The 13,654-nt window shown below is 40.1% G+C and overlaps 1 protein-coding gene across 1 annotated transcript in view; it reads left to right on the top strand.

Moving 5' to 3' along the window:
- LOC109436229 (transmembrane 9 superfamily member 2) overlaps positions 1-13,303 on the top strand; it is a 29,532-nt gene extending 16,229 nt beyond the window's left edge. The window contains exons 4-7 of the mRNA XM_074323320.1: positions 10,023-10,131; positions 11,098-11,230; positions 12,240-12,359; positions 13,299-13,303. Of these exons, the coding sequence (XP_074179421.1) occupies positions 10,023-10,131; positions 11,098-11,230; positions 12,240-12,359; positions 13,299-13,303 (367 nt within the window). The remainder of the gene's footprint in view (positions 1-10,022; positions 10,132-11,097; positions 11,231-12,239; positions 12,360-13,298) is intronic.
- The last annotated feature ends 351 nt before the right edge of the window (positions 13,304-13,654 follow it).

Raw genomic sequence — 13,654 nt, forward strand, 5'->3', positions numbered from 1 at the left:
TCCAATCCATGAGCACGGAATGTCTTTCCATTTTTTTGTGTCTTCTTCAATTTCTTTCAAAAATGTCTTATAGTTTTCAGCATATAGGTCTTTCACATCCTTGGTTAAGTTTATTCCTAGGTATTTTATTCTTTTTGCTGCAATTGCAAAAGGAATTGTTTTTTGTATTTCTTTTTCTGAGATTTCATTGTTAGTATATAGGAAGGCAATGGACTTTTGTGCGTTGATTTTGTAGCCAGCAACTTTACTGTATTCGTTGATTGTTTCTAATAGCTTTTTGGTGGAGTCTTTAGGGTTTTCTATATATAGCATCATGTCATCTGCAAAGAGTGATAATTTAACTTCTTCATTCCCAATTTGGATGCCTTTTATTTCTTTCTCTTGCCTGATTGCTCTGGCAAGGACTTCCAACACTATGTTGAAAAGCAGAGGTGATAGGGGACACCCTGTCGTGTTCCTGAACGTAGAGCAAAGGGCTTCAGTTTTTCTCCATTAATTATGAGATTAGCAGAGGGCTTGTCATATATGGCCTTTATTATGTTAAGGTATTTTCCTTCTATACCCATTTTATTAAGTGTTTTAATCATAAATGGATGTTGTATCTTGTCAAATGCTTTTTCTGCATCAATTGATATAATCATATGATTTTTGTCCTTTATTTTGTTTATGTGATGTATCACATTGATGGATTCGTATGTTGAACCATACTTGTGCCCCGGGGATGAACCCCACTTGGTCATGATGAATAATCTTTTTAATGCATTGTTGTATTCGATTTGCTAGAATTTTGTTTAGGATTTTTGCATCGGTATTCATTAGAGATATTGGTCTGTAGTTTTCTTTTTTTGTGCTGTCCTTACCAGGTTTTGGTATCAGGGTAATGTTGGCCTCATAAAATGAGTTAGGGAGTACTGTCTCTTCTTCAATTTTCTGGAAGAGTTTGTGCAGAATTGGTATTAGATCCTCTTTGAAGGTTTGGTAGAATTCACTAGTGAAGCCATCTGGTCCCGGACTTTTGCTTTTGGGAAGGTTTTGGATGACTGATTCAATTTCGTTACTGGTGATCGGTCTGTTTAGATTTTCCAGTTCTTCATGGTTCAGCCTTGGAAGGCTATATGTTTCTAAGAACTTGTCCATTTCTTCTAGGTTGTTGAATTTGGTGGCATATAGTCCTTCGTAGTAGTCTTGGATGATCCTTTGTATTTCTGTGGTGTCCGTGATAACTTCCCATTTTACGTTTCTGATTTTGTTAATCAGTGTCTTCTCTCTTTTTATCTTAGTAAGTCTAGCCAAGGGTTTGTCAATTTTGTTAATCTTTTCAAAGAACCAGCTCTTTGTCACATTAATTTTTCTATTGTCTTTTTGTTCTCTATTTCATTTAGTTCTGCTCTAATTTTTGTTATTTCCTTTCTTCTGCTGACCTTGGGTTTTACTTGTTCTTCTTTTTCTAGTTCTTTAAGGTGTAACATGAGGTTATTTATTTGGGAGTTTTCTTGTTTCTTGAGATAGGCCTGTAATGAGATAAATTTCCCTCTTAAAACTGCTTTCGCTGCATCCCAAAAATTTTGGTAGGATGTATTTTCATTGTCATTTGTTTCTATGTATCTTTTGATCTCTCCTCTAATTTCTTCTTTGACCCAGTCCTTCTTTAAAAGTATGTTGTTTAATCTCCATGTATTTGTGTTTTTCCGCTTTCTTTTTACAGTTGATATCAATTTCAAAGCCTTGTGATCAGAGAATATGCATGGTATGATTTCAATCTTCTTAAATTTGTTGAGACTGATTTTATGTCCCAATATATGGTCTATCCTTGAGAATGTTCCATGTACACTAGAAAAGAATGTATAGTCTGATGTTTTAGGATGAAGTGCTCTATAAATGTCAATTATGTCCATTTCATCTAATGTGTCATTTAGGGCTACTATTTCGTTATTTATTTTCTGTTTGGATGATCTATCCATAGCTGTCAATGATGTATTTAAGTCCCCTAGTATAATTGTGTTTTGGTCAATTTCTCCCTTTAGTTCTGTTAGTAGTTGCTTGGTGTATTTCGGTGCTCCCTGATTGGGGGCATAAATATTGATGACTGTTATGTCTTCTTGTTGTACAGTGCCCTTCACCATTATGAAATGTCCATCTTTGTCTCTTGTTATCTTTTTCACCTTGAAGTCTGTTTCATCTGATATCATTATGGCTACACCTGATTTTCTCTGGGTACCATTTGCTTGGAGTGTCAATTTCCACCCTTTCACTTTGAGTCTATGCTTGTCCTTGTAGCTGAGATGTGTCTCTTGGAGACAGCATATGGTTGGGTTTAGTTTTTTGATCCAATCTGCTACTCTGTGACTTTTTATTGGTGAGTTCAGTCCATTTACATTTAGGGTGATATGTGAGGATATCCTGTCATTCTATCTTTAGTTTTCTGGTAAGGCTGTGTCTCCATTGTTTGTTTGCTTTTTGTTGTTGTCTATTATTTCTGTGTGGTGGTATTCTATGATGTTTCCCTCTGTTTCTTCTTCTATTTCAGTATATATTTCAGTTCTGGATTTTTTTGAGTGGCTACCTTTAAGTTTATGGAAAAGAAAGTTTCATATTTAGAGTATTCCATTTTCTTCAGCACGCTTACTTTCTCCATTCCCATATTCCGGTTCAGGCCTTTACTCTCCCACTTTTTGAGTTTTGGTTGCCACAAATTGTCCCTGTTGATGGTGGTCGAATAGCCTCCTTTAGTATTTCTTGTAGTGCAGGTCGTGTATTAGAAAATTCCCTCAGCTTCTGTACGTCTGGAAAGGTCTTTATTCCTCCTTCATATTTAAAGGATAACTTTGCTGGATATATTATTCTTGGCTCATGTTTCTCTCTTTCAATAGTTTGAATATTTGGTTCCACTCCCTCCTGGCTTGTAGAGTTTCTGCTGAAAAATCTGATGATAATCTAATGGGCTTTCCTTTGTAAGTTACCGTCTTCTTTTCCCTGGCTGCCTTGAGGATTCTTTCTTTGTCGTTGATTTTAGACAGCTTCAATACAATGTGCCTTGGAGAAGGCCTGTTGGGATTGAGGTAACTAGGTGTTCTATTTGCTTCTTGGATTCGTGGGTCCAGTTCTGTCCACAAATTTGGGAAGTTCTCATCGACAATTTGTTTGAATATATTCTCTGTTCCCTTCTCTCTTTCTTCTCCTTCTGGTATGCCCATTATTCTTATATTGCTCTTTCTGATGGAGTCAGAAAGTTCTTGTAGAGTTCTTTCATTTCTTTTAAGTCTCAAGTGTCTTTCTTCTTCTATCTGTGTCATTTCCAGGTTTCTATCTTCGATGTCACTGATTCTTTCCTCCATCTGGTCAACTCTACTACCTAAGCTGGTTATTTCATTCTTAATTTCTTCTATTTAGTTCTTAATCTCCAGAAATTCTATTTGTTTCTTTTTAAAGATTTCAACCTGTTTTGTAAAATGCTTATGCTATTCTTTGATTGTGTTTCTGAGTTCATTTAACTGCCTCTCTTTGTTTTCTTGTATCTCGTTGAGTTTTTTCAGAACTGCAATCTTGAATTCTCTGTCATTTAAGTCACATAGTTCTGTATCTTTAAGTGCCTTCTCTGTAGATTTTTCACTTTCTTTTTGAGCTATCTTGTTGCCTTGGTTATTCATGGCATATACTGGTTTACTATTTCTCTTCCTAGACATCTACAGGAGTGACTTCTGCAACAGGTTGATAGAAAGCGGTCTTTCTTTTGTTTGCCAGTACTTGTTGGTAGAATGTTTTATTATTTCTCCAACTGCAACTTATTTTTCTTCTCCCACACGGTAGTGCTATGTTTTCTCTGCACTATTCCAACTTCCCACACAATGGGGGTTCCCTGGGAGACAGGCTTCTCCTCTGTTAATAGTTCGTCTAGGTCACAGGGCGCAGTGTCCCGGTGGGTATGCGGAGAGCTTTTGATGTTCCAAAGCTCTTCCAGCTCCTGATTCAGAGCCCGTATATTTCAGCAGTTCTGTTTACTCCTGCAGGGATCCGCCCAGATAGGTGGGGTCAGGGGCGGGGTGAGTTGTGAGAGGTGGCCCAGAGCAATGGCGGCGACCACCACCACAGCCGGTCCTGCTTCCACAGCTCTCTCCCCTTTGCCGGAATTAGTTGGGCTGTGAATTTGTGTCTGTGGTCACAGTTCTCAAGATAGCAAATTTTTTGTTGTTTTGATCTGACACTGCTACTGTTTCGCTTCTAGCACCGGGCAGGTGGGGGCGGGGTGAGCTCTGGGAGGGGAGGGAGGGGGCGGCTAGTCTCAGTGCCTAAGGCTCCGTTCTCTGCTCAGCAGTGCGGGCTTAAACCACCGTTTTCAGCCTTTTTTCCTCAGTCTTTTCTCCGAGGTCTCTGCCGTGAGCGTTGGGTTCAGCCGTGTTATATGCTGTCCCCTCAGCCCTGTGGAGCCCTGGCGGTGCCCTAGCAGTCCGATCTTCCGCTGCTGCAGTAGTTCCGGGAAGCAGCGAGCTCGGCGCACTGAGCTAGGTCTGCGTCCTGTGCCCGCGCGGCTCCGTCTCCGCGCGCTATCCCCTTCCTCCTCCCTCCACTCACGCGAATCTCCCACCTGTAGGTGATTTCAGTCGGTAGTGGGCCTCTTCGTCTTGCCTGTCTGCTGTGCAGGGAGTCCTTTGTGGAGTTTTTGTTGTTCAATTCTTTGTAAATTCCAGGGGAGCTTTACAGAGGCTCACCTCACGCCGCCATTTTTCCGGAAGTCTATTGTTCGTATTTTTTATCTTTTCTTTCATCTTAAAGAAGACCCTCTAAGATTCCTTGTAATTGTGGTTTGGTGGTGATGAGCTCCTTAGCTTTTTCTTTTCTGGGAAGCTCTCTATCTGTCCTTTGATTCTAATGATAGCTTTGCTGGGTAGAGTAATCTTGGTTGTAGTCCTCTATTTTCATCACTTTGAATATTTCGCGCCAGTCCCTTCAGGTCTGCCAAGTTTCTGTTGAGAAATTAGCTGACAGTTTTATGGGAGCTCCCTTGTAGGTAACTAACTGCTTTTTTCTTGGTCCTTTTAGGATTCTGTCTTTGACTTTAATCTTTGCCATTTTAATTATAATGTGGACCTCTATGGGTTTATCTTGTTGGGTACTCTCTGTGCTTCCTGGGCTTGTATATCTATTTCATTCACCAGGTTAGGGAAGTTTTCTATCATTATTTCTTCAAATAGGTTTTCAATTCCTTGCTCTCTCTCTTTTCCTTCTGGTAGTCCTATAATATGAATGTTGGTATGCTTGATGTTGTCCCAGAGGCCCCTTAAACTCTCCTCATTTTTTTGTATACTTTTTTTTTCTTTTTTTTGTTCTGATTGGGTGTTTTCTGCTACCTTATCTTCTAAATTGCTGATTCGATCTTCTGCTTCAACTTATTTATTGTTTATTCCCTGTAATGTATTCTTCATTTTTCTGTTATTGTATTCTTTATTTCTGATTGGTTCTTTTTTAAATGTTTTTTGTCTCTCCTATCTCTTTGTTGAAATTCTCCCTGAGATCATTGAGCATCCTTATAATCAGTGTTTGGAACTCTGCTTCTGGTAGACTGCTTGTTTCCATTTTGTTTAGTTCTTTTTCTGGAGTTTGGTTCTATTCTTTTATTTGGGACATGTTCTTTGTCTCCCCATTTTGGCTGCTTTCCTGTGTTTGTTTCTATGTATTAGGTAGGGCTGCTATGTCTCCCAGTCTTAGTAGACTGGCCTTATGTAGTAGGTGTGCTGTGGCATTGTCTTCCTGGTCACCTGAGCCACCCACTCCAGGTATGTGCCTTATTTGGGTTGTGTGTGCCCTCCTCTTGTAGTTGAATCTTCGTTGCTGTTTGCATGTCAATTGGAGGGGTTGACCCTTGGACTCATTGGTTCTGAGGACTGGCTGTGACTACAGTGGAGAAGTTGTTGTACATGGGTGACCATACAGAGCCAGATGTGCCTGAAGAAGACATTGGTGCCTGCGCAATCTTCCCCTTGGGTGTATCATCCTTGGAGGTGACTGGCTGATGCCCCAGCTCATTTTGAAGCTGGCCACTGGGTTTGCCAGCCTCAGGGCCACCTGGAAGGGGACCCACTGCATGTCAAATTCAGCTGCAGCTCATGCCTTATCCAGGGCCACCCAGCAATCTGCAGATGGTCTCCACCCATGCCATGCTTGGATGTGCCTCTAGAGTCCAAGCTGCAAACCAAGTCTGGCTGCCACTAGTGCCAGGCTTAGGGCTGCTCAGCCAGAGGTACATGACACTCTCAAGCCAGATGCTGCTTGTCTGGGTTCCCTAATCCTTTGAGAGAACCTAGGACCATCTGCAGGATGAGCCAAGGCAGGCAGTTTGTACAAAAAACCCACTGGAAGCAGCTTGGGTGTGCCCGAAAGTTGGGTGTGGTGGGGTCTCAGAATCACCAGGGCATGGTGAACACACGGCGTCAGCCAGCCTGTTGTAGACTCAGATATGGCTGCCTCCTGTATCTGCATGCCTGGAATGGGAAGGGATTGACAAAGAAACAATGGCTTTTGCCAGCTCCTCCATCTGGGAGAAAGCTGTTCCTCCAGCCCTTGTCCTAAAGCCAGACAACTTATCCCCCCCCCCACCATATATCCCTGTGGCCTCTCCAGCTGCTGCCCCAGTGTTGGATCTCAGAGCCAGTGATTCTGTCAGTGAGTAAGTCTACGTGTGGAGTGCACCTGGGAGTGCAGCCACCCTCTGTCTCACTCAGGCACAATCTCCACTGGTTTTCACAGCCAGAAGTTATGGGGACTTCTCTCTCTGGCACTGGAACCCTGGGATGGGAAGCCTGGTGTGTTGCTGGAACCCCTTGCTCCTGCGGGGGGACCTTCGCTGCTGAGATATCGCCCCAATTTTTAATGGTCACATGTAGGTGTTGGATCAGCCATTTCCGCGTCTCTGCCCCTCCTACCAGTCTCAAGGTGGCTTCTTCTATATGTCCTTAGTTGTCGGGCTTCAGTTCAGCAAGATTTCAGGCAATTCTTGAGGATGGTTGTTCTGTAGTTTAGTTGTAATTTTGATGTGATCGTGAGAGACGGTAAGTGCAGTGTTTACCTAGTGTGTCATCTTGATTGGAACCTTGATTCTTTTTTCTTTTTGCTGTTCTGATTGGGTGTTTTCTGCTACCTTATTTTCTGAATTGCTGATTCAATCCTCTGATTTATCTAATCTACTGTTGATACCCTCTAAAGTATTGTTGATTTCAGTTATTGCATTCCTTATTTCTGACTGCTTCTTTTTTATGTTTCCTATTTCTTTGTTGAAGTTCCCCCTGAGATCACTGAGCATCCTTATAACAAGTATTTTGAACTCTGGGTCTGGTAGATTGCTTATCTCCATTTTGTTTAGTTCTTTTTCTGGAGCTCTGCTCTGTTCTTATATTTTGGACGTTTGTTTCCCCATTTTGGCTGCCTCCCTGTGTTTGTTTCTATGTATTAGGTAGAGCTGCTATGTCTTCTGGTCTTAGTAGAGTGGCCTTATGTAGTAGGTGTGCTGTGGGGCTCAGTGGCACAGTCACCCTGGTCACCTGAGCCAAGTGCTCCTGGTGTGTCCCTTGTGTGGGTTGTGTGTGCCCTCCTGTTTTAGTTGAGTCTTGATTTTTGTTGGTCTGTGTGGGGACAGAGCCAGGAGTGCAGTTTTCAGGCTCTTGCCCTCACGTGGAAAGGTGCTGGCACAGGTAGTAAATGGCCATCAACTGTGATTGGATGGCCATCAGCTGTGGCTAGTTGGCTGTCAGCTGTAACCAGTGAGCCATTGGCCACTAATATAACTGCTGTGGCTACGCTGGCAGAAAACGGGGGCTAGCAAGAAGATGGTGGCTGAGCTGGCAAGCGTGGATTGTGGTTAGCAAGTGAGGTTGGTTGGCAGAGAGAAATGGGCAGCAGGTTTCAGATAGTATGGCTCCTGCTTCCTGTGTCTCCAACCCAGCCACCAGCGAGAATATAGTGGTATGACTCCCCTATCTATGGCTCCGTGGGTGTTCCTTTTTGGCCTCAACATATCCTGCATTCTTATGTGGGAAGTGGGACCAGAGACCCTGCATGACACCCGGCATGACAGTCTGATAATAGGAGGGATTGACTTTCAGGCTGATTAGTTGTGAGGACTGGCTGTGACTACAGTGAAGAGCTGTTGTGCAGGGGCTGACCCGATGGAGCAGGATTTGCTTTAGTAAGGCTCTTGTGCCTGCCCAGTCTGCCCTTTGGGTATGTCGTTTGTGGAGGTGGTTGGATGGTGCTTTGGTGTTGTCTGAAGCTGGCCATCAGGTGTATTGGTTCTGGAGCCTCTTGGGCAGGCTCTGGTGCAGACCAAGTTCCGTTGCTGCCTGTGCTCTTCCTGGGACCACTTGGTATGAACTACAAATGATCTGCAGATAGTTGCCACTTGTACTGGGCTTGGAGGTGCTTGGGAGAGGCTAAGCTGTGAACAGTGTCTGGCTGCCAGTTGTGCCAAGCTTGGGGATGCTTAGCAAGAGGTGTGGGGTATGCTGAGGTCAGATGCTGCTTGTTTCATGAATCACCTGCTGTTTGTTTCAGGGCAGGGCAGCAGTGTTAGTAGCTAGTTTGATGGAGTTCTATATACTGCACCCACCTGTGTGGGGTTGTGGGCAGGCTCAACAAAGGAACAATGGCTTCTGCCAGCACTTCTGTATGGGAGAAAGCAGCTCTTCCAGCTCTCTCCCTGGCACCAGACAATTCAGTTCCTCCCCATATGTCTCTATTGTTTTTTGAGCTGCTGCCTAAGAGCTGGAGCTCATAGCGAGTGAGTCCATTTGTGATAGGTTCATGTGCAGGCCCTTTGAGAGGATCACCTGGGACTGCAGTCATCCTCTGTCTCACTCAGCCACAATCTCTGATGGTTTTCACAGCCAGAAGTTGTGGTGACTTCTTTTCCCAGCATTGGAAGTCTGGGCTCGGGAACCTGGTGTGGGGCTGGAACTCCTCACTCCTCAGGAGGGACTGCTGCAACTGAGATATGTCTCCCAATGTTTAACCATCATATGTGGGTATGGGACCAGCCCATTCTGCATTTCTGTCTCTCCTACCAGCCTCGACATGGCTTCTTCTGTATATCCTTAATTATAGGACTTCTGTTCAGCTAGAATTCAGGCAGTTCTCCACGATGGTTGTTCTGTAGTTTAGTTGTACTTTTGATGTGGTGGTGGGAGAATGTGAGCATGGCATTTACCTACTCCACCTCCCTGCCCAGCAACTCTTTAGATAAAATTTATTTAAAAGGTTTCTTTACAGGAGCTGTGAAAGTGAAGAGCCTCCAGATAGATTGTGGCGCTAATCTCTAATAGTATTAATATTTATAATGTATCAATAAATGTACTTTAGTTTCTGTCATGATATAATTGACTTATGATGTTTAAGAGACATTGTAGACATCAATTATGCTATTGGCATCTTTCTAAAACAATGCTGACATTTTCGTAGATTCTGGTGAAATTTTTAAATGTGTTTGGGTTTGGCTGGATGGTGGGATTGCAAAAAGTGTTGATTTTGATTTGGGGATAGTTTTTTAAGTTTTAATTTTAGAAAGAGTAAGAGCTGGTAGGTAATTTGTCCATGGGGTCTTTATCCTGAAACTCACAGAGCGATAAAGTTAAAAGACTATAGCCTTGGTCTGTCAGCTAAGAACTCAGTCAGCCATTAGTTAAACCTTGATTCCTGAACTTTCATTTCCAGTTCCACACTCTGAAACTAAGTTTGTGTTACTGATCTTATTCACTTCTCTGTGTTTCTTTTCAGGAATGTACTCTTAAAAAATTCTAAAATAACCTTAAGAATAGTTTTGTTTCTATTGCTTTGTTTGTAATACATGTTGGTGATGGAGCTTTAAGTTCTTTTAATATATTGATGTATTGAGCCTTTAATCTGAGTTTAACTTTAGAAAACTGATCAACATAATGATAATTTGAATGTCTCTTATATATACCACATTTTATTTTTACTGTTCAAATAAGGAACTTGAGATTTAACTTCTCTCTCTTTTTTCTTTTTACATCTTTTAGTATTATGAATTCCTTTGTTATTGTTCTCTTCTTATCTGGAATGGTGGCTATGATTATATTAAGGACTCTCCATAGAGATATTGTGAGATATAATCACATGAATGCATCCGTAAGTAAAAATGCACACATTTGATTCAGCAAATATTTGAATAACTATTCTGCCCAGTTCTCAATGCTATATTTCTTCTTACAGTATAACACCTTAAATACAACACATTTTTGATACATAGTTATTTTGCATATTGTATTGAATCACAAATTACAAATAAAAACTCATAGACAGACAACAGTTTGGTGGTTACCAGAGGGTAAGGGGCAGAGGGATGGTAGAAGAGGGTAAAGGGGGCCAAATATATGGTGATGGAAGGAGAACTGACTCTGGGTGGTGAGCATACAATGTGATATATAGATGATGTGTTATAGAAATATACACTTGAAAGCTATGTAATTTTACTAACCATTGTCACCCCTGTAAATTTAATAAAAAAGAAATTATAGAATTGTGTAGATTCTTAAAAAGTATGGGTAAATTTATTAGAGAGTTATTTTATCAAAGAGTTGATAAACTTTTTATATTCCTTTTTATGTGTTTCTGAGCTTTCTTTTTTAAATAATTATTTAAGATTTTCATTAATTTGGAGCATGAGATAAATGTGCCAAAATTGAAAAATACTGTAATTTAGGTAAATTTAGTTTTTATCTGTTATGTTGTTTTGACTCTTGTAATCATTTGTATATTAGTGAATTTTTTTATATTAGTGGATTTTTAATTTCTATAAAATTAGTTAAATTCTTTATATATCTTAAATCATTTCACTTTCTTCATGAAAATCAAGCCAGTTATGTGCTTTATATAATTAATACATTCCCTCCAATGCAAAACTTAGAGTAAGGGGATGACTCATTTGTATGACAGGATCCCATACTTTCCAGAGACCTGTTATATCTAAAATGAGCCATTGGCTTCCAGTTAGTCTGCCTTTAGAGGAAAATTCAGTTTCATCTAAATTTCAAAGCTCTTGTAACTTTCTATCATAGTAACTTGTATGTTTATTAAAGACTTTCTCCTATGCAGGAAGATAACCAGGAGGAGTTTGGTTGGAAGCTAGTTCATGGGGATGTATTCAGACCTCCAAGGAATGGAATGTTGCTGTCAGTTTTCCTGGGTCAAGGAATACAAGTTTTGATTATGACATTGATTACGTTATGTGAGTAGGCTCAGATCAATATGTATCATCTTAAACAATCTTAGTGAACTGCCAACATATGTCAAACTTTGATTTATATGTACAAAAGGACTTTGAAAATTAATACCCTAAAATTTAAGGAAGGTTGCATTTTTTAGTACTTAAATTTCTGTGTTCTCAAATTAGGGATATGAGTCTGAATATGTTCCTATATTAAAGACCTTTCATAGCTTCTTCAGTTCTTAATAATTTATTGTAATGTCCAATACACATACTCCTTGCTTTGCAAAATAGATGCTTTCTTGAAAATCAGCATGCGGGTAGAATCATATTTTAAGTGGACTAAAGGAGTTCATAATTCAAAGACTAGCATCTTGAAATTCTATGGCAAGTTTAAGTGCTGGTCTTTAAATGTATAAGTAAAATGGCATCGTTAGTAGGCTTACAATGGCTGATGAACCCTGGATGCCTTCACTTATAAACTAATAATGGAGCTTGTCAGTTTTTGATAGAGTAGCAATTTTCATAAACAAAACTGCTGTAAAAAAATGGCTTATTAAGTGTTTCAGATGTCAATGATAATTTTAAAATTCAGCTCTCAAAGTTGTATTTTCCTGAGACCACGTCTCACTTTTTTTTATTCTTCAACTTGAATCAAAGGAAACAGAAGGAAATTTTTGTAGGAAAAAACATTTCCTGTTTATTGGAGTGACTATTGGAGTAGGGAAGGGGGAGATGTTTTGTTTAATTTTGATGTAAACAGTGAGATTAAATACTAAATCCAACTTGAAAACTTATTTCATTTGCCTTGTATTGAAAGTCAGAACTTTTCATTAAGAAAAGCATTGTCAAAGAATTAGCTAAGTGAATAACATACTTTGCAGTGTCACTTAAGTATTCACATCAGAGAATTTGCATGCTGTTTCATATAATATGTCTTAGTAAGGTTGTATTTAACTCATTACAAAGACCTATGTGCTTTTGAGGCTATTATTGTCACTGGTTTGATATTTCTTTTTTGTACCCTTAGTTCTGGCCTGCCTTGGTTTCCTTTCCCCTGCCAATCGAGGAGCTTTAATGACCTGTACTGTTGTGTTATGGGTCCTTTTGGGAACTCCTGCTGGATATGTGTCTGCTAAAATGTATAAGAGTAAGCATTACTCTTATCATTATTATTATCATTATTATTCCAGTAAGTTAGTGTGTTAAATGTAGAAATTAAAATGCTATAAAAATTTTTAAATTGCATGGGGAATTTTAGCCAACTTATCAAAATGTAATTGTGTCTTGGTTACTATAAAGTATTTGTAAAGTGGATTAAATCAAGTTGTACAGTAACTATTCTGTCTTTTACTTCTTCAGCATTTAAAGGTGTTGAATGGAAGAGAAATTTTTTGCTGATGGCACTACTCTGTCCTGGGTTAGTATCTCACGTTCTCTTTTCTCTATGCAATTTTAGTCTTTCTTATACTTCATCTTGGAAAAATCATTGTACACAATAATGAAGAGTAGAAAGGAGATGAATGACCACTGTGTTTTCTGTAACCGCAGCAATCTCTTTCTGTTTTATCTGCATTCTTTGCATCTTTTTGTACATCTTAACCTTTAGTACAAAGAGATGGTAATGATGCTGCTGTATTGGGTTTTGATCTTTGTTTTTGAAGCAGATTTCATAAATGCTCATCTCAATTACACATTATATATCATGTTAGAGTGACAATTTATGCACCACATTGTGTTATTTGCCTCATCCCTGCCTTCAGTGATTATTTCTTCCTGTATCACCTAGTTACTGCAGTGTCATTAGCGACTGCAGTTCCAAGGTAGAGTCATAGTCAAAGTGGAGTGGCAGTGGCTCTCAGAATAGCTCATTCAGTTCCTTAATTATAGAGATGCTAAATCAGTGATCAAGCCAGGGAACAACATGTTCAAAGTCACATGTGACATCAATAATGGAGCCCTGGCTATATATAAGCAAATGTACCCCCTGCATCCTGCCCAGTATTGTTCTCACAGTACCTCGCTGATAAACTGCTGACTTGATTAGTGTTTTAGCTCCAAATTCTTTGATATGTTTTGTCTTAATCAGCTTGAGCTACCATACCAAACACCATAGCTTGAACAACAGAAATTAATTTTCTTACAGCACTGGACACTGAGAAGTTAGAGATCAGGGCACCAACAGGGTCAGGTCTTGGTGAGAGCTCTCTTCCTGCTTGCTGATGGCTGTCTTCTTGCTGTGTTCTCATATGGCAGAGAGAAAGAGAGAGTGAACTCTCTGGAAATGCATATAAGGGCACTAATCCCAACATGAAGGCCCCACTCTCATGTCATCTAAACCTAATTACCTCCCAAAGGACCCAACTTCAAATACCATCACATCAGGGATTAGGGCTTCAACATATGAATTTTGGGGGGACACAAACATTCAGTCCACAGCATGTT

Source organism: Rhinolophus sinicus, chromosome X (genome assembly GCF_036562045.2).
Source record: "Rhinolophus sinicus isolate RSC01 chromosome X, ASM3656204v1, whole genome shotgun sequence".
NCBI lineage: Eukaryota > Metazoa > Chordata > Mammalia > Chiroptera > Rhinolophidae > Rhinolophus > Rhinolophus sinicus.